Raw genomic sequence first — 20334 nt, forward strand, 5'->3', positions numbered from 1 at the left:
CATCAACGTCCCAACGTCAGCATAAGGCGACCTGTTCTGCTGCGCCTATTGTTTATGGAAATGTGTTTGATGTAAAAATATTTCCCTCTGAGGGCAGTGATCAATCTGATGGGTGTGGTGGAGACATAAGCCAGAGGCGTGTTGTTAAAGCCTGTGTGTGTTTAGAGCAGGTCCGCTGTCATCAGCTTACAACACAACGTAGCTTGTGACTACGATACATGAAGCAGCTTGGAGCGGTCTACTTTGTTTACCCAGGAGCATCCCACAACCGCTTTGAACACTCCATTGGGTATGTCTGCTCTCATCAGACAGTTTTAAGTCTTCAGGTAGTCACTTCAAATTGAGCAAAGACTGGTTTGCAGTAAAGGACCTAATAACAATCAATAAAACCAAAGTAAACACATTGCACACCACATATATATATATATATATATATATATATATATATATATATATGTATATATATATGTATATATATATGTATATATATATATATATACATATATATATACATATACATATATATATATATATATATATATATGTATATATATATATGTATATATATATATATATATATATATATATATATATATATATATATATATATATATATATATATATAACAGCTGTCCATACTTTGCAGCAGGATACTTTAGTTTTTGTTGTGTTGTATCCGGGTAAAGGGTGGCACACTTGGCAGGAGAACTCGTAAAAGCTCTACAAACAAGGCAGACGAACCTCGACATCACTGACAAAGACGTCCTTTGTGTGCAGATTGCTGGTCTTTGCCATGACCTGGGTGAGTGACACACACCGCCTCACTATTACATCTCATGCATGAAGGCAGACGATATAAAGACATCCACATGTGCATTTTGTTGAGCTACAGCCAATTAGAACAACAGTAGCAGATCATCCAGGTTTAATGCTTTAAGTGTGATTATTACATAACTATACGGAAAGGGCTCACACTTTCAGACAGAGAGCAGTAAATATCTGAGATGTTATTTGTCATTGTCTCTTTGAGTCATCACTAACAGGGGAAGTCAAATATTTATGGAAATTCTGTTGAAATTTGCATTTGGATGGAACTTTTATTTTAAGGAATCAAACAGACTGACTACCGGTATGTTGTTGATTTAATGAAAGTAATAATGCAAAATGTTGGATTTGCACTAATAGCAAAGATTAAAAAAAAATTAAAAATACTTTATTAATCATTGAGGGGAATTTATTTTCCCCTTAATGTGATTTAAACACACACACACACACACACACACACACACACACACACACACACACACACACACACCTCTCCAGCTACCAGTTCACACATCTTTAAAATGAATAACGCAACACCAGTTTGATGTTTCTTTTGTAATCTAATTTTAAAAATGAACTCTTGTTTATTTATCCATATCTAGGACATGGGCCTTTTTCCCATCAGTTTGAAACATTCATCCACCTAACCCGTCCAGGATGGAAGGTAAGAAACCCCAAAATAGCCGTTGAAATCGCAGCACATGTGATGTTGAGCCAAAGGAGTCGTATGGGTCTCTGTGGGACATGGCTCAGTGTCGGTGTTCCTCAATCCTCAGCGACTTCAAGAATAACAAGTTCAAGTTATACAATAAAAGAAAATGCTGCCTGTTTAAATCCTGGAGGAAAATCGCTGTTGGCAATATTGTTATATGTTATATGTTATATTGTTATATATTTTATATATTTATAAGTGATTTGGAATTTGTGAATTGATTAAGAAACTTAAAATATAAGACTCTCTATTTCTACCCCGAAAGATAAGTTGCGTGGGCCCCATTCCTCGTACGTGGTTCAACAAAGTCGATCAAATGTCCTATTATCCATCTTAAATTACCCAGATGATTGACATCAGGGTCTCGGTTCCTCAAAGGCTGATCCGTGCTCAAGCGGTCTCGTTAATTCGAACCAGACGTCAGTCCTCAGGAAGGCCAGTGAAAAGGCCATCGAAAAAAAAAAAGCAGTGAAAAGCCAGTCTGTTCAATGTGAAGCTGGTTAGCTTAGCTTAGCACAATGACTGGAAACAGAATCAGCATATTGCCCAAATGGCAAGCTTTTCTTTTAAAAGGCCCAAAACATGTTGTTGTTCTTGTTTCATGGCGATGACGTGATCCATGCCTGGAGGAAGTGTGTTTCTTTTTCATCATGACCACAAGCAGTCTATGTTGCCTAAACCCAACCAGGCTTCCACCAGAGTGGTGGAGGACGACAACACGTTCACACAAAGAGTTTCTGTGAAGTGTATTTTCCAGAAATAAACCATTTGGTTGTGATGGTATGAGGATTTGTTGATGGGAAGTTACAAACTACCTACAGACCAATATTGACCTTTCTGTTTCATGCAACCTCCTGGCTCCGAGCTGCTCCGACCAGGCGGAGAGGAGTTGGGGTGCGATGAGGTCTCGAGGGTTGAGGTTGGCCACCAGACGGACGTCATAGCTGTCATGCACGGCTGCTCGTCTTTCCACCACAGGCCACACATTGTCGGCAGGGTGCATTTCCAAAATCTCCTCGGTGATGATCTCATGCCTGCAGTCGCGAGAGACAGTATGCAAGTTATGGCCGACCGACCTCTAATTTCCAGGGATACTGCCTGTAAGTAAGATGGCATTACTTAAAGGAACAGTGTGCCACATTTAGGGGACGTGTTGGCAGGAAGGGAATATGATATTCATAAGCTTGAATCAGTCTCTTGGAGAAAGTGCTCCGCTGTCCTGCAGTAGGTGGTGGAGAGGGTGGTCCGGTTGTCCAATATGGACAATCATTTCTTCAGTGTCCTCCTCTCCACCACCTGTTCCGGATAGTCCTGTTTGCAGCCGATGATAGAGCCGGCCTAGACTTATTACTTCATAATAATTACTTATTACTTCCTGGAGTGCTTCATCCTGGAGTGCTTCATCCTGGAGTACTTCATCCTGGGGCTCACCTGTCCTTGCCGGGGTCAAACTGAAAGACACGGTAACTCAGCTCATCGCCCGGCTGCTGCTGAGGGAGGAGGAGAGGGAAAGTTGGACAGGTAGAGGAAGAAAAAGGTGAGAAGTTGAGGTGAGAAATGAGATGTGGCTGAGGGGAAACGATGACGCACTGAGAAGGCTATAGAATCATGTATTATCTTTGACTGTAAGACATTTTTATCAGCTTCTGTGATGAGCAATAAAACGAAGAGACAAAAGCAGAAGAAATGTATTCCGAGCAGTATTTCTGGATTGTGCATTGAAGTGTGGCGTGATCACATTTGATTGACAGGGCTGGCAACAAAAGCAAACCGCTCACATTGTGATTCACATAGTTAAACCACCAGTGGAATTATAATCTGTGACAATGCGTTCCATTTTAAGAACTCATCATATGTTTATTTATCTGGTGAGTTTACACAGCCCTCTACAACAGACACAAAGGCCGCAGTACACAGAAAAATGGCCGCCCTGCTACGTTGATTTGAACAGGAATATTTGTTTTTCCTGCTTCATACTTTGGTATTGGGTTTCTAACAGAACATGTTAACATACTTAAATGGTAAAAAAAAGCTAATGTTTTGCAACCAGTGTAGCATTAAAGCATAGTGGAGTTAGCAAGTTAGGTAACTAGCTTGCAGTCCACTAGTTAAATAGCTAGCTTGCTAATAACCGAAAATGAGCGGAAACAAAATTGCCGCTTATCTGACGATAGCAATGTGCAAGTCAGGTTAGTGGATACAGAAGTTTGCCCGCTACAAAGGACGCAATGGTAACGGTACACATAAAAATGGCCGCCGCTCTGACCGCCCTGCTACGTTGAGTTGACTGGGAATGTCTGCTCCCTCCTTCTTCTATTCATGCAGCGCGAGCATGCACGAAATTAGGAGCCTATAATAAATAAAGCTTTATGAAATTGAGCCGTCCTTCATTTAATGTGTTTTTTTTTCAACTGCGACATGTCAAAATGTCTTACGTGAAAAAGGCCTATTCCCCAAACCAAACCAAACCAAACCCATCCTTCCATCCACCAGATGGCCCTCTGGCCTCTCCCACGTCACCTGACTGCCCCACCTATCGACACACCTGTTCCCGCTTCCCCCATCCGCTCTGCATCTCGTTTCCTCGTCAGCCTCAGTTCCATTCGTTCCCCTCCAGATCGTCAAAGTGATGCCTCATGCCTTTGCGTTCGAGGCGCCGTAGGTTTGTTATCTGCATTCCTTAACATGCTACCTGCCTGTTTTTAAAACGTGCGTATACTGGATTTTTTAGGACGCTGGATTCGTTTGCCTGTTTGAACTGACTTCCTGGTTTGGACGCGTGTCCACCTCACGCTTTGCTCAGCTTATGTTTCTTATCTATCTGCTCAATTATCTGCATTTGGATCCTCACTGTCACCAGCTGGACCTCTGCCCAGAAATAAGGTGATATCATGTGGATGGCGCTAAGACAAGCAGCCGCTCAGCCCAGTCAGAGAGCATTTCTGAGTGTAACAAAGTGTTTTCTGACCCAGAAGCATCTTAAAACCACCGTCCATGACCTCCAAACCAGAGAATGTGTTCCTGCAAGACAAAGTTGGAGCTGATTTCTTGTTGTTTCTATTTTGTTTTGGGACTAGAGGAGAATATCACACGTCTCTCATAGAGACTCATCTCTGTCTTTTATCTTCAGAGAAATAGTTACTGGATGAATGTCCATTAGTGGAGACGCTCCTTTTGCTGGGATACAAACTGCTTCTGCTTCTCACTAAAAAGGTGAGACGGTGTCATCAAAGAAGACACTTGACATGATTGTCCTCATGTGTCCTCTGTTGGTGTTCTTCTCTCAGTTTCATTCCCATCCAGGTTCAACCCAAAATAAAGAGAACGCTGTGAGTTCGAGTCCTTGTTTTACTGGATGACTTGGTGTCAAGCAAACTGTCCTTTTAAGAACTGAGCAACAGCGCCATCTTGAGGCCATTTGGTGCAGTTGGCCAAAAGTACCCATGTGCTGTGTACAAGAGGTACACAAAGTACTTTTACAACTATTTCAGAAAAACTATCAGAACCCGACGTAGGTTTTTCTTCTAAACTTTCAGATGTTTAATTTGAAGCTTAAATTAACTTGACATATGTCAAAGATCTGCATATGGGAAAATGGCCACTTTGCTTTGGCTTTTGCTGACAACACCTACACTCCATTACACACACACACACACACACACACACACACACACCTTGACATGACTGATGTTACTGACTGCCACACTCCGTAAGGGTAACTATTTCGTAATGTAGTCCGAATAAACATCTTACGTTACCCTCAACTGTTGTCAGGGCCTAAGAGCCGGGTCATGACAAATTGGGGGCTCGTCCAGCCTTTTTCCCGTTTGTGTGGTGGATTAGTAAGACTGGGAAGGTGTAGTTGTCTGCTTTCACACGGGCGTTTGGGTGAACTAAACAGTAAAAACTGGTCTGGAGGTTGGTTTTCATCGTAGCCTATATTTGCATGTGCAGATTTGTATTGGATGTGTGTGCTTAAAGGTTTGTCTGGAGCACTCTCAGCGCGCTCCTTTGTTCCTTTGTTACTTGGGCCGTCGGTAAACTTAGCTGCTCGTGTGCTCATGAAAGGGAAAGGACAGCGTATAGTAGTAATACCTGTAACTATTAGGGTCAGGGTCAGGTGTTAATAAGGGTCAGGGTCAGGTGTTAATAAGGGTCAGGGTCAGGTGTTAATAAGGGTCAGGGTCAGGTGTTCATAATGACTACCGAAAGTGATGAGCTAACACTTTCACTGCGGTTACCATTTACAACTGAGAGCGCTAAACAAGCGATTAAAAATGTGCTTCTGAATAAAAAGCAAGGGAGTGTGTAAGGCGTCAGGGAACGAACCTCCACAACCACAAAGCAACGTTGTGTGTGTTTACTGTCTATTGTTCAGCAAAAAACACAAAAGGTCAATTAGAGGGAGATTCCAGTACGAATTGAAGACAAACCAGTTGACTAATCACTCAGAAGAACAGGGAGTGTTTTTTAGTGGCACTCTTTGAGTCAAAAATAGACGAGGTGTGTCCAGTAGTTGTTCTCCTTTGTCCTACCAGGTGTGTGAGGAAAATGAAAGTGAAACTATCCACGACCTGTCAATCACAGGCCTGTGTTGATCTTATGAAGAAGAAAAACTTGTTCACTCGTTATGCACTGGGTGTGTTTTTACTGGTACTCTTGGATCATAAAAGGACATGGTGTGACCAGTTTATGTTTTATCAGGTGCTTAATGATTCCATTGGCGTGTTTTCAAGCCATTCCTGTGTAGCTTTGTCTTCCTGCTTGTCCTCATTGGGCCTCTATGCAAGAACAACAATCCGTTCTTATCCTAAATCTCACCTTCTGTTGTGAGGTTTGTTCCTGCAAGTGATCCAAGTTTGATTTATTAAACCCTCTTAATTGCACAAACTTCTCATTTCATCCTGGTGAATACCACCTGTACAGACGTTCAGAGCTGCATCATGACCACCATCAACGTCCCAACGTCAGCATAAGGCGACCTGTTCTGCTGCGCCTATTGTTTATGGAAATGTGTTTGATGTAAAAATATTTCCCTCTGAGGGCAGTGATCAATCTGATGGGTGTGGTGGAGACATAAGCCAGAGGCGTGTTGTTAAAGCCTGTGTGTGTTTAGAGCAGGTCCGCTGTCATCAGCTTACAACACAACGTAGCTTGTGACTATTCAGACTTTGGTTAGCTGCAGATATGACGGCTGAAAGCTCCAAAACGCTGAAGAAGACATCGTCGATGGACTTACGTGAGTGTCTTCCTTTGTTAAGCAAGATTTCTATGTCTAGTTTGTACAAAACAAAAATCTCTGAATTTGAGCACTAATTTGGTTCAACAACATCCACCTCACTGGATTTCTTTGAGGTTTCACAACTCACCTTTCTCTCTCCAGCTCGTTCCCTCACATGTTCTTCTGTATTTTCTTTTTTCCCCATTTTCTATAGCGATCATGATGACATACAAGGTAATATATCATGTGTTTATCTGATTTATAAAAATCAAAGAGTGTGTAAGATGAGTCAGTGAATAATCAAGATTATGTATGTTTACTGTCTATTGTTGAACCCATTGTCAGTCTTTAGTAAAAAAATAAAGGAATACAATTTAAGGAAGATTGCAATATATAATGAAAGAAAAAAGTTTTTACTGGTACTCTTTAGGGTCAAACATAGAGTAGGTCTCTCCAATATTTGTTCTACTTTGTCCTACCAGGAGCTCAATGAAGCTTTGGCTCATATTTGGGTTCAACAACGAGGGCACCAGTGGGCCCGGCCTCGAGCTGGCTTTCAGAGCCTCAGGAGAACTGGGTCTGGTTCTACTGTTACTCAGTGGCGGGCTGCAACGCGTTACTGTACGTTACTGTGAGCACAAAAATAAAAAGTGTCAGCGTTAGCTGCAGCAGCTAGCTCCCAGATAACCACCAAAGGTAGCGGCACCATCCCCGGCTCAACTGCAGATGTTAAAACAGTAAAACAAGCAGCAGTTCACTCACCAGATGCCCATAACCCTCCGTGCGAAAGGCGCCATCAGTAAAACCACCAGCAAGTCCGTTTCTCATGCTTCAGCCTGAGCTTCTAGCTAGCTTCTAGCTTCTAGGTAGAAGCTAGAAGTTTCTAGTTGCTTCTTTCTTTGACAGAAGTCACGCTGGCCCACTGAGCAATGACAGTGCATGTTAATGGTCACGCTGGCCCACTGAGCAATATTACGTCCAGGGCCAGTTCGCGGCGCACGTCAAATAATACGCCCAGCATGTCAAACTAAAGATCTGATTGGTTGAAATCTATAACAATCACGACAACATCCCCGTGTACTTTAATCTGCAAAGGCCAGTTTGAGCAGCTCTGCTTCCATAGAGACATAGAGGTGCAATCTGATTGGATGAAAGCTCTCCACTGCACTGGAAGCAGCGCTGCAGGCTGAAGGCAGAGCAACAGAGGAAGACAGGAGCTGTGCAATGAGAAAATAAGCTAATAGGGAAAAATAATTATAATACATGTGTATTTGTGAAAAACAATGAAATTATAAAATAGCTATAACTTTTTTGATTCTGTTTATGCCAGCAGAGAAGGCTTAGCAGGCCCTGACGGCCACCACTGCTGGTAATGATGATAACTGAACTGGTTTTTGTTCTGTGTGTTCTGCCAGGTGTTTAATGATCCCATCCACGGCACGGTGCCGTTACACCCTCTTCTGGTCAGAATGATTGACACACCTCAATTCCAGAGACTGCGATACATGAAGCAGCTTGGAGGGTGTTACTTTGTTTACCCAGGAGCATCCCACAACCGCTTTGAACACTCCATTGGGTATGTCTGCTCTCATCAGACAGTTTTAAGTCTTCAGGTAGTCACTTCAAATTGAGCAAAGACTGGTTTGCAGTAAAGGACCTAATAACAATCAATAAAACCAAAGTAAACACATTGCACACCACATATATATATATATATATATATATATATATATATATATATATATATATGTATATATATATGTATATATATATGTATATATATATATATATATATACATATATATATACATATACATATATATATATATATATATATATATATATATATATATATATATATATATATATATATATATATATATATAACAGCTGTCCATACTTTGCAGCAGGATACTTTAGTTTTTGTTGTGTTGTATCCGGGTAAAGGGTGGCACACTTGGCAGGAGAACTCGTAAAAGCTCTACAAACAAGGCAGACGAACCTCGACATCACTGACAAAGACGTCCTTTGTGTGCAGATTGCTGGTCTTTGCCATGACCTGGGTGAGTGACACACACCGCCTCACTATTACATCTCATGCATGAAGGCAGACGATATAAAGACATCCACATGTGCATTTTGTTGAGCTACAGCCAATTAGAACAACAGTAGCAGATCATCCAGGTTTAATGCTTTAAGTGTGATTATTACATAACTATACGGAAAGGGCTCACACTTTCAGACAGAGAGCAGTAAATATCTGAGATGTTATTTGTCATTGTCTCTTTGAGTCATCACTAACAGGGGAAGCCAAATATTTATGGAAATTCTGTTGAAATTTGCATTTGGATGGAACTTTTATTTTAAGGAATCAAACAGACTGACTACCGGTATGTTGTTGATTTAATGAAAGTAATAATGCAAAATGTTGGATTTGCACTAATAGCAAAGATTAAAAAAAAATTAAAAATACTTTATTAATCATTGAGGGGAATTTATTTTCCCCTTAATGTGATTTAAACACACACACACACACACACACACACACACACACACACACACACACACACACACCTCTCCAGCTACCAGTTCACACATCTTTAAAATGAATAACGCAACACCAGTTTGATGTTTCTTTTGTAATCTAATTTTAAAAATGAACTCTTGTTTATTTATCCATATCTAGGACATGGGCCTTTTTCCCATCAGTTTGAAACATTCATCCACCTAACCCGTCCAGGATGGAAGGTAAGAAACCCCAAAATAACCGTTGAAATCGCAGCACATGTGATGTTGAGCCAAAGGAGTCTTATGGGTCTCTGTGGGAGATGGCTCAGTGTCGGTGTTCCTCAATCCTCAGCGACTTCAAGAATAACAAGTTCAAGTTATACAATAAAAGAAAATGCTGCCTGTTTAAATCCTGGAGGAAAATCGCTGTTGGCAATATTGTTGTATGTTATATGTTATATTGTTATATATTTTATATATTTATAAGTGATTTGGAATTTGTGAATTGATTAAGAAACTTAAAATATAAGACTCTCTATTTCTACCCCGAAAGATAAGTTGCGTGGGCCCCATTCCTCGTACGTGGTTCAACAAAGTCGATCAAATGTCCTATTATCCATCTTAAATTACCCAGATGATTGACATCAGGGTCTCGGTTCCTCAAAGGCTGATCCGTGCTCAAGCGGTCTCGTTAATTCGAACCAGACGTCAGTCCTCAGGAAGGCCAGTGAAAAGGCCATCGAAAAAAAAAAAGCAGTGAAAAGCCAGTCAAACTCTCTCCCCTGCTCTCTGCAGCTGCAGCTGCGCTCTGATCTCTTCCATCCCTGCCCCACACACAAGCTTCCCGCCATTTTTTACCATTACCGTAATGCCGCATGGCATTGGAAAGCTACACTTCTTAGTGTTCAGAATCCGTTGGATTTACGTCGATGGCGTAAATATTCAAGGAGTTGCGGTAACTTTAGTTTTGCATCCTGTTTGCATGTTACTTCCTGCCGCCGTACTAGAAGGGTTAAAGGGCATTTGAATCATTTTTCAACCGGCGTCTCGTAGCAGGACGACAGAAGTAAATGATACATTTTCCATTAAAGCAGAGCGTTGTACTTTAAGTCAAGGTAGAATCGTCCTCAATAGCGATACAAAAGTTGAGACATATCATGTATATTAAATGGTTTTCCCAAAACATAAATATTTACGCTAAAAAACGGCATGAAACATGATGATATCATGACATTATTGTTGTTTAAATAAAAGTCAGCAATATCATTTAAATACTTAACCGTAGTAAAATGAACATGAACAAAACCTTGTACCACATGATTTTTTACCAGAGTTTGTGTAGATTTTTGCGTCAAATGTAATACATTAGAGAAGCATTCATGTCTGTGTATCCTGTGGAGATGGGCTCATTTATTTTGAATTCTCGTGTGTATATATGTTCACAAATCTGTATCTTGCAGCATGAGGAAGCTTCTCTTGAGATGTTTGACCACATGGTGGAAAGCAATGACCTGGAGGAGATAATGAAGGAACATGGCCTGAAGCGCAGGGATGTGACGTTCATCAAAGAGATGATTGAAGGACGGGTACGTGTCTGTGTGAACGTTAAATCCGTCAGTATCGTCATGTTTGCTGCAGCAGCCATTCTAATGCCACTGTTGTGCTGTCGTCTCCACAGTCACCTGAAGGCTCTACATTTGAAGGCCGTCCAGACAAGCTCTTCCTCTATGAAATCGTGGCCAACAAAAGAAATGGCATTGATGTGGACAAGTTTGACTACCTCGCCAGGTGGGCCTTGTTGAACAGCGACTGTAGAGCAGAGGGATGAACTACAATGTATTATTTACCCCAAATAATTGCAATGTTCTCATTATTCTAACAATATGCAGCATTCACCAGAGTGCTTTGAGTAGTTTAACGTAAGAAGCTTCTTCTTTTCATATTTCCTCTCTCTGTCTCTTCTCAGGGACGCCCACCACCTGGGCATCAATGCCAGCTTTGACCATCTCCGCTTCATACACTTTGCCAGGGTTTGTAAAGTGGACGGGATTCAGCAAATCTGCACAAGAGACAAGGTGACGACTTTGCAGTTTCTACTTTTTTGAAACCATTTCAGGGTCCAACAATAAGGATTGCCCAATGAGCTACGTTACTACTAGGGATGTCAGAATATGACATTTTTATATCACAATTGTTGGGGAAAATATTCATGTTTTTTTTTAAGTTTTCACCATTATTAACGGAAATATAATAATAATAATAATATATATGAATTATCAACTATTTCCCTTTTCTTTGTTTAAGTCATCCTTACTGGGTATTTGCATAAAAACACAATTCAAATAGTTAGGAAAGATATGCGTACGTGTATTTTTATTGATAAAGTGACCGTGGTGTAAGTGGGATAATGCCCTTCGAGGTGTCCATGATATGGAACTAGAAAGGGCATTTCCTGCTGAAAATGCATTGGAATGCTGAAAGTTGGAAGCTTGTAGCTGAAATATTTGAAAATATAGCTGAAAATCCAGAAAAGGGAACTACATGCTGAAAAGTGTTGAGTACAAAAAGGTGTTGAACTGAACTGCTGGAAATCCTTGAAGTTGAAACAAGAAAATCCACAGCTGGCATGTCCTTAAAGAGCTGAACATTTTGATAGCGGAATTGTTTCTGTATCTGAAAGTATGCAGGAGGAGAAGAAGTTCAAAAAGAAGTTGAATAAAGATTGTCTTACAGCATTCCAACTAGTAATGGATTTTCTCTCAGCTCCAATATATGAATCAGCAACATCACACGCAGAAAATATTTCTACAGATGCGGAATATAATAATGAGTATTTATTGAAATAATTTGAACAACTCAAAATATTGACCCATAATTACTTTCCTATGGACCTTGCTTTTTTTTATCCGATTTTAAACCGCAGTCATTTCTTATCAGTTGTGACTAAACTATAAGCGATGTTCTCCACAGGAGGTGGACAATCTGTACGACTTGTTCCACTTAAGATACCTTCTCCACAGAAGAGCCTACCAGCACAAAGTGAACAAAATCATAGAGTCTATGTGAGTAGCTAACTTGTTGGTACTCTAATAACTCTAATAACAACATTTACCTTTTTCTGTTAATGCTTATTTTCATTTGCTTCATAATTCTCTCTCTTGCATGTTACGCAGCAAAATGTTTCATAAAGTGATGATGTGATATTTCAGGATCTTGGAGGCCTTTGAAGAAGCAGACCAGCACATCCAGATTGAAGGCTCAGGAGGGAAGAAGTTCAAGCTTTCCACAGCCATAGAGGACATGGAGGCCTACACCAAGCTGAACGGTCTGTAGAAACCACTGAGCTGTGAGCTGTGAGCTCGTGTTTTACCATGAAGACACGGGGAGGAGTGAACCACCATCTGTGCCACGTTAACAAACACAAACAGATTATGATGCCAATTATTTATTCATGACCATTTCTTTGATTTGTTCTAACTCTCCTGTAGATGATGTTTTTGGACAAATACTCCACTCTCCCAACCCGCAGTTGGCTAAGGCTAAGAAGATTCTAAAGAGGATCGTCTCCCGACAGCACTCCAGGTTTCTGGGTGAAACAAAGCCCACCAAGGTACACACTAGAGTAACTGTGTGTCTGTATTGCATTCAGGTCTGGACTGTTGTCCTTTTAACCCTAGAACACAAACGTTAAAAATAGTACACCATCACTAACGTCGGGTATATTTCACCCGATATAATGTCCCGGATAAAAAATTATTCTCATCAAAATATATTAAAATACAACAATACAAGGAAAATTGAAGTACTCTTCTTTTATTTTACCCTATAGAACTTCTCATAAAACGAAAAACAGGTATCATGGGGGGACCAGCTTTCAGGTATCATGGGGGGGCCCTAGAAATTAGGGAATCGTCAATGAAATATGATTAAAAATATAAATAAAGGAGCTATGAACTTGTTCTTTGGTCCACATGTTTCTGGGACATGCGAGTCTTGTCCTGTGAAGGAAAAGTCTCCTTCAATGGTAAAACCCATCCAAAATGTTTTCACCCTCTATCACTAACGACGGGTGAAAATCACCTGAACACTTGCCTGTTGAAACAAACAGGGATTAGAGCAGAGAGACACGCCTACCTTCAATAAGACACGCCTACCTTCAATAAGACACGCCCACCTTCAATAAGACACGTCTACCTTCAATAAGACACGCCTACCTTCAATAAGACACGTCTACCTTCAATAAGACATGCCCACCTTCAATAAGACACGCCTACCTTCAATAAGACACGTCTACCTTCAATAAGACACGCCTACCTTCAATAAGACACGTCTACCTTCAATAAGACACGCCTACCTTCAATAAGACACACCTACCTTCAATAAGACACGCCTACCTTCAATAAGACACGTCTACCTTCAATAAGACACGTCTACCTTCAATAAGACACACCTACCTTCAATAAGACACGCCTACCTTCAATAAGACACGCCTACCTTCAATAACGTCAGTGAGCAGCATGAAGCTACACAAGGACACACACAACTCAGACAAAAGCAACACAATGAAAATAATGTAACCATATCAGTTTTATCTGTGACTCCACAAAGAGTTTCATGCAACAGGCGCCTGGAGTTTATGATGACTGCTGTGTTGTTGTGGACAGAGTGAAAACCCAGAGAGGAAGTTGCATTTTTACATTTAACTTTTTGTCCCTCCCGTCTCTCACCTTTTCTCCCTCCCTTCCTCCCTAAGGCCATGATCACTGAGATGAAGTCAGTCGACGGTGTAGAGGTGAGTTTATTTACTCTAGTTACTTGAACTTTTCTTCATCCTTTAAGATATGATGTGTGAGATATGAATGAGAAGAAACTTCAGTGAGAGCAACAGCAGTTCCTGTCGTCAATGGAACAAATATGTTATATTTTGAATCAGGGCTCATGAATACTATAACAGCTGTGGAGGAGGAAGAGTTGGTGGTTCAATCCCCGGCTCCTCCTGTCTTATGTCCACTGTGTACTTTGTCTATTGACATGTTAACATGTAGTGTACATGTTATTTTAACTACTTTACCACGTCACATATTATTATAATGGACACTGTTTACATCTATAATAGAATCTTCATCATGTCCCTTTATCTGGTCACCACCTCGTAGGTTTATCTTTAATTACTCCTGTTTAGTTTTGTATAGTTTCTACTCTAATACAAGTTGCATGTTTCTCTTATTGTATTTATTATTCTTACTTCTCTAGTTGTACTTATATTGTCTTTGTGTCGCTATAACACCTGTTAACATCAATGATGATGTCGTCTGACAAAATCAACTGCTGGTTAACACCTGGATGTGTGACTCGACATTTAAAGTGAGAAATCACAACGAAAATTACAATTTCAGAAACTTTGTCTTAACTTGTTCTTTACTGCCCCTTGACAATAACTGGGCAGGCGTTCACCATTACCATTAGTTTTGCCAAAGCTCCATTTTCCTCATACACGCTAAAGGATTTACACATTTCTACATTTACTTGGGAGGTTTTTATACGTATTCCAGCTATGGCTCAATTTTGGGGTGAGAAAAACGTTAACTGTGGACAAAGAGCCAAAAGAGTGTTTTTAAATGTATTGCTTAATGTGGATTAGAGTACGTCCACTGATTGTTGAGTTGGAATAAATTTAAAATCTCTCCCACTAATCACATTTTCTCCCCAAGGCCTTGAAACTTCGTCGGAAAAAGGAATTGGTTGAAGCCTGTCAGGATGCCGGACTGACAACAATCGAAGACGACTTTGATGTTCACGTGAGTTTTTAGTCCAATTACTTTTACTTCATGTGGTGGGAACTTTGTCATTAAAACTCAGTGGAGGGTTTATCCTCGAGAATCATTACACGGAAAACAATTGCCTTCAACAGTCGCATATAATGTCCAGGTATCAAGCAGCGTTCACTCCATCTTTACACTTTGCTTATGCCTGTCGCTGGACAAAACAGTGAGATACATGCCAGCAAAACATCAGATATTCAGGATATGGAAGAATGGTGTGTGTCCATGTGTGTTTGTGTGTGCGTGTTTATTATTTAATCTCAAAAAGGTGTAGATGAGAGCAGATGTATATGTATGTGCGTATGCGTGTATGCATGTACGTGGGTTTCAATTAGATTTCAGGCCAAAAAAGACAAAAGTGTGAATTTTAATATAATGGGTGGTGTCATGTTTGTAAAAACATAGTGAAGGATGACCAGATGGAGTGGTGTTGTATAGTAAAGACCTCCTCACTCTGCTAATGCAGCGTGGGAAAGTGCACTGCTATCAACAGAAGAGTGACAACTTTGTTTGGCTCATTTTCTGTAACCAGTGTAGCGTTAAAGCATGGTGGAATTAGCAAGCTAGTTAGCTAACTAGCGGACAGCTGGCTAGTTAACTAGCTTAATAATTCCACTATGCTTTAATGCTACACTGTTTTCAGAAAATTAGCACGTCCAACGGTCCCTCCGTCTCACTCATCGCTCCGGAGATGGACAAGCTAACTAGCTAACGAGCTAACGAGCCAGCCATTTGTCTGCTCTCTTTTCAGCGAGCTGCAACACTTTACAGACCCACCAGAACAACTAACTGTGGTGGAAGTTTGTGGTGGAAGTTCAATTGAAATAAAAGGGAGTCTTTACAAAGAATAATTTTTCTTTGGAGTTTAATGATACTTCTGCGCAGAAGGACCGAAGTCGGACAGTGTACAAACAAAATGCAACTGCCCTGAGATCGGAGACGTGTGACTCCTCTCCTGGGTCTTTATAGGCCTTTATATCAGAGGCATAAGAGATGATTTATGATGCATATATCATGTTATTAGACTTCCCCGAGACGAGGCGCTCTTTTGGCTCAACAAGACACAAAATGAGAGAGATGTACTGCTCTCAGGCCATATTTCGGTCTCACGTCCGCGTATCATTGAATATATGCTGTGTGTTAATCAAATACAGTAATATTTAAGTGAATAGGCATTGTCTATTGAACATGTATGTCAATACAGGCATTGTGTAAGTCAATACAGACATTGTTAAAAGTGAATACAGGCTCTGTTAATTCATAATTCCCCCTTAAGCAAGAAAGTTCATTCATTCATTCACTAGAGGCCATTAAGGGAACAGGTCATACGCAGTGCGGCCAAGCCAGAGTTTTTCATCCTCGAGCATGAAACATAATAATAAAGCTAAAGTCTAAACCTTTAACATAATTATTTAATGTTGTAATTTCCCTTTATCTTTCAATATCTTGGATTATCATTTTTAATTAGTGAGACGTTGCCTTCCTTCCTCAGCATGAAAACATGTGTCTGTCTTCTGTCTCTTTTAGATCATTAAAATGGACTATGGGATGAAAGACAAGGATCCCATCATGAAGATGGGGTTCTACTCAAAGAGCGACCCAGAAACAGCAGTAACGCTCACCGAAGACCAGGTCAGAACTAAAGCAATGACCACAACAGTTTCAATGTTAATCTTTCCCTGGCATTAGCTTGTGTGTATTTATATATTTATGTAATCATTTTCATGTTTTCTGCTTTCATTCTTGTCAGGCGTCCATGTTTAAGCCAACATGCTTCTCTGAGCAGCTGATCCGGGTTTACTGGAAGAAGATTGATGAAACCACTCAGAAGATTGATAAAACCGGTCTGAGGAAGGTTCAGAAGTGCGTGAGCCAGTTGTTGTGAGCCAGGGAAGAAATGCCACAAGCTGAGGTAATATTTAGATTTAGGCTGATAAATATAGAATGATGTAAACTAATGTTCTGTGTATTATATGTTACGTACCGAAGTCTTGGATCTGGAGTTACTGCTGTCCAGGTCTGCTGCAAACCATTAGGATCGTTCGAGATTAATCGATCGCATGCCGGTTCTATTTGTGTCCGATTTGGTCCCGACTCGCTCTGACGTCATGCACACGTGGTCAGCGATAATCTCACGAGAGCAAGGTAGCCGCAGAATTTAGTGCCGGGCGCCGCAGCAGCTCTCCACCGAGTGCGTGGCCCAGTGCATGATGGGAAATACCTGGCTGTCGCTACATCAGAGAGCTGATTGGCTCTTAGATCTGACAGCAAACACCACATGCTGTAGAAAATTCTCATTTTATGTGTAGTTGTAATAATTAACGCTCGATTGTTGTCTATTAGTCTCATGTCTGGATTCCAGACAAGAAGCAGTTCTTCTTGAACGAGCCTACTGTTTGACTAATTATTGCTAAATTAATTTCAGCAAGTCTCCGCTTCAGTAATGTTGAATAGGATCCGTCACTCGGCACTGCTCTCATTACTGATACTGATGTACTTTTGTCTTTATTTACAGCCAGAAGAGACACAGTAAGCCCGGAGACCACCCCTTGAGGAAAACATCCAAAACAATGGATGAAGCCGTTTAGGAAAAAATAAAGATTAAAACGAACCTTTAAAAGGAAAGTGAACCCTCCTGGTTTAGGAGTTGTTGAGGTAATCTGAATAGATATTATTTAGACTTTGAGTGATGTTTGATTAGAGGTTGTTTTATGGTGTTTGTTGTGGTTCCACCGTAGTTATTATTCTGCATATCTTTCCTCACCTACTGAATCTATTGTGACTTATTCATTTTTAAATGTCTCTTTGCGATTTGAATGATTCTCTCTTTTGAAACTTTGTATTTAATCTCTCAATATGAGTTATGGTTAATATTGCTATTATGATCATGAGTATACAGTATATCACTGTTTCATTAGAACTTTCATTTAGTGTTGATTCTGGCGCCCCCCTGTGGACTAAAGTGGTGGTGTCTCTGAGTAGGACTGGTGCTCATAAATTTGCCAAATTCTACACAAAACAAAGGTTCCATGTCGTACCTTTATTTTACACGAGTGCTTAATTTAGCCTCCTTCCTGTCATTCTGTTTCTCCATATGGCGATGCCATCTCTGATACACTTCTTACTGGGTTGTGCAATATGATAAATATATGATATATATGAAATTGCCATTGGGGGGCTACAAGGTGATTGACAGGTCGCTACCAGAGACGTATACGGCATTTCATGTTTAGGTCAGCTGAAAGCAAAAATGCTCTAACTTTCTTCCTGGACGTTGAACGCTTCTGGTTCCCCAACAGAGGGACTCTGCTCAAGCAGATGCACCAAAATATACCAAGCGAGGCTGTGTGGAATATCCTTTCATCCATAAGTAAGTCATATTTCAGTTCTTTGGCTGGATAAAAATGCAATGTGGTTGATTTCTTGCTGAGGCTTAGTCTGAAAGTGTTTTTTGCGCAATTGGAGGATTCTGTAGGTCGTAAACTTTCCAGAAAGATGCGTCTCTACGTCCCTCCTCCTCAGTCCACATGTGGTCACTTCCTGTTCACCGGTTGCAAAAAGTTAAACTACGAATAAATCCACCTGCTGATTGTGAGATCTGTTCAGGGAGCGATCTGATGATTGATCTGTGCATAAATCAGCACGCCGCATGGGTTTTATCCCCGACAGGTCAAACGCTGTTCAAACTGCTGTGTTTGCATCCTGCTTCGTGTACTTTAGTCAGTTAATTACATCCGATAAAGAACTTTCTGTACTTTAGTCAGTTAATTACGTCCGATGAAGAGTCCGTGACACCGATTTAGAGGCTGGCTTGTGTGTAATGTCGTCTTTTTACTGCTTTATTTTATTATTATTATGTTATTTCATGTCTTAATTGGTTTTATTGTACTGTTTTATTGTACTGTTTTATAAACAGGGTTTCAATTTGACCTTTGTCTTGCTTTTGTTGAGCCTCACTGTTGAGCTTTCTGTTGTTTTGCTTTGCTTTGTCTGTAAAAAAAAAAAGCACTTTGTACACTCTGCGTTTAAAGGTGCTTTATTAATAAAGTTATTATTAGAATCATGATTATTAATACCCCACGTGCTCCTCAACGTTCCTGTCTCCACGATTATAACACGTGGTCTGATAATACTAATCAGTGTATAATCAGTTAATAATCAAATAAAACAAATACACCCGTCAGAAGCTTTATGTTCCTGTAAACTGCTGTCAGTCCCCGTGGTTTGATCCCGCACGTGGTCCTGACGATGCAGGATGACGAGTTGCCTGTCAGCCGGTATAACTTGCTTGTGGCTCCGCCCTCCGCGTCGCCAGCCAATAGGGAGCGACTTGCGTCAAGTTATCCTCAAACAGCAAGTAAAACACCGGAAGTAAGTCGTTTTACTTGGAAAATAAAAGGCTTGTTGGAGATGAAACAATGCATGCCGGTTAGATTTGTGTCCGACTTGATCCCTTCTTGCTCTGACGTCATGAACACGTGGTCAACAATGACCTCATGGGAGCGAGGCGGCCGCTGGCCCCAATGCATGATGGGAAACTGTTGCCACATGATTGGCTCTTCGGTTTGACAACAAACACCACGTTTTGTAGAAAATCCTATTTTTCTGTGTAGTTGTAATTCTTAATTGGCTGTTAGTCTCAGGTTTAATCTAAAGACATATATTGTGTGGTTGATAATAATAAAGCTTATTTAAATAAATAATAATAATACATTTCATTTTTAAACGCACTTTTCTTTCAAAGGAAACTCAGAGTGCCACAGAGCCAATATATAGTAAAACAAATAAAAACATAGTTAAAGCATAATTAAAGCAACCCATAATAACAAATGTAAAAAAAAAAATAGCTGACAGTTAATTATCACAAGGTAAAAAATGCCTTCCTGAATAAAAAGGTTTTTAGGCCAGTCTTAGAAGAGTTCAGTGTCTGAAATAACATTTATCAAAACGAGCAGCAAAGTGTTTCACATGTAGACACATGTTTACAAACACATGAATGAATGAATGAATATATACTTTATTAATCCCCAAGGGGAAATTTAGTGTCGCGTAGCAGCCATTTACACAGAAAATAAGATAAGATAAGATATAAAAACAACAGGGATGGAAGATGTATGCAATAATAATACTAATAGAATAAAGATAAAAATAACAACAACAACAAAATAGCTGTATGAAAGAAAGAATAACAGAGTATTAATTTAGGAATTAAGTTAAATTAACTTAAACTTAAACAGCAGAAGTGC

General features: G+C 40.2%; 1 protein-coding gene and 1 long non-coding RNA gene across 2 annotated transcripts; both read left to right on the forward strand.

Moving 5' to 3' along the window:
• Positions 1 to 207: 207 nt before the first annotated feature.
• Positions 208 to 1489, forward strand: LOC306743520. The gene is made up of 3 exons (XR_013771085.1): positions 208 to 289; positions 687 to 802; positions 1428 to 1489. It is a non-coding gene; the product is annotated as an uncharacterized lncRNA (long non-coding RNA).
• A 5201-nt stretch (positions 1490 to 6690) lies between these two features.
• Positions 6691 to 19154, forward strand: LOC306743513 (deoxynucleoside triphosphate triphosphohydrolase SAMHD1-like). The gene is made up of 16 exons (XM_079226029.1): positions 6691 to 6776; positions 6973 to 6992; positions 8174 to 8334; positions 8706 to 8821; positions 9445 to 9506; positions 10727 to 10852; positions 10945 to 11054; positions 11233 to 11341; positions 12237 to 12328; positions 12476 to 12591; positions 12755 to 12876; positions 14020 to 14058; positions 14978 to 15064; positions 16616 to 16720; positions 16839 to 17000; positions 17604 to 19154. Exons 1-15 carry the CDS (start codon positions 6725 to 6727, stop codon positions 16971 to 16973), a joined length of 1452 nt encoding a protein of 483 aa, XP_079082155.1. The 5' UTR covers positions 6691 to 6724; the 3' UTR covers positions 16974 to 17000; positions 17604 to 19154.
• Positions 19155 to 20334: the final 1180 nt, after the last annotated feature.

Source organism: Taurulus bubalis, assembly GCF_910589615.1.
Source record: "Taurulus bubalis genome assembly, chromosome: 11".
NCBI lineage: Eukaryota > Metazoa > Chordata > Actinopteri > Perciformes > Cottidae > Taurulus > Taurulus bubalis.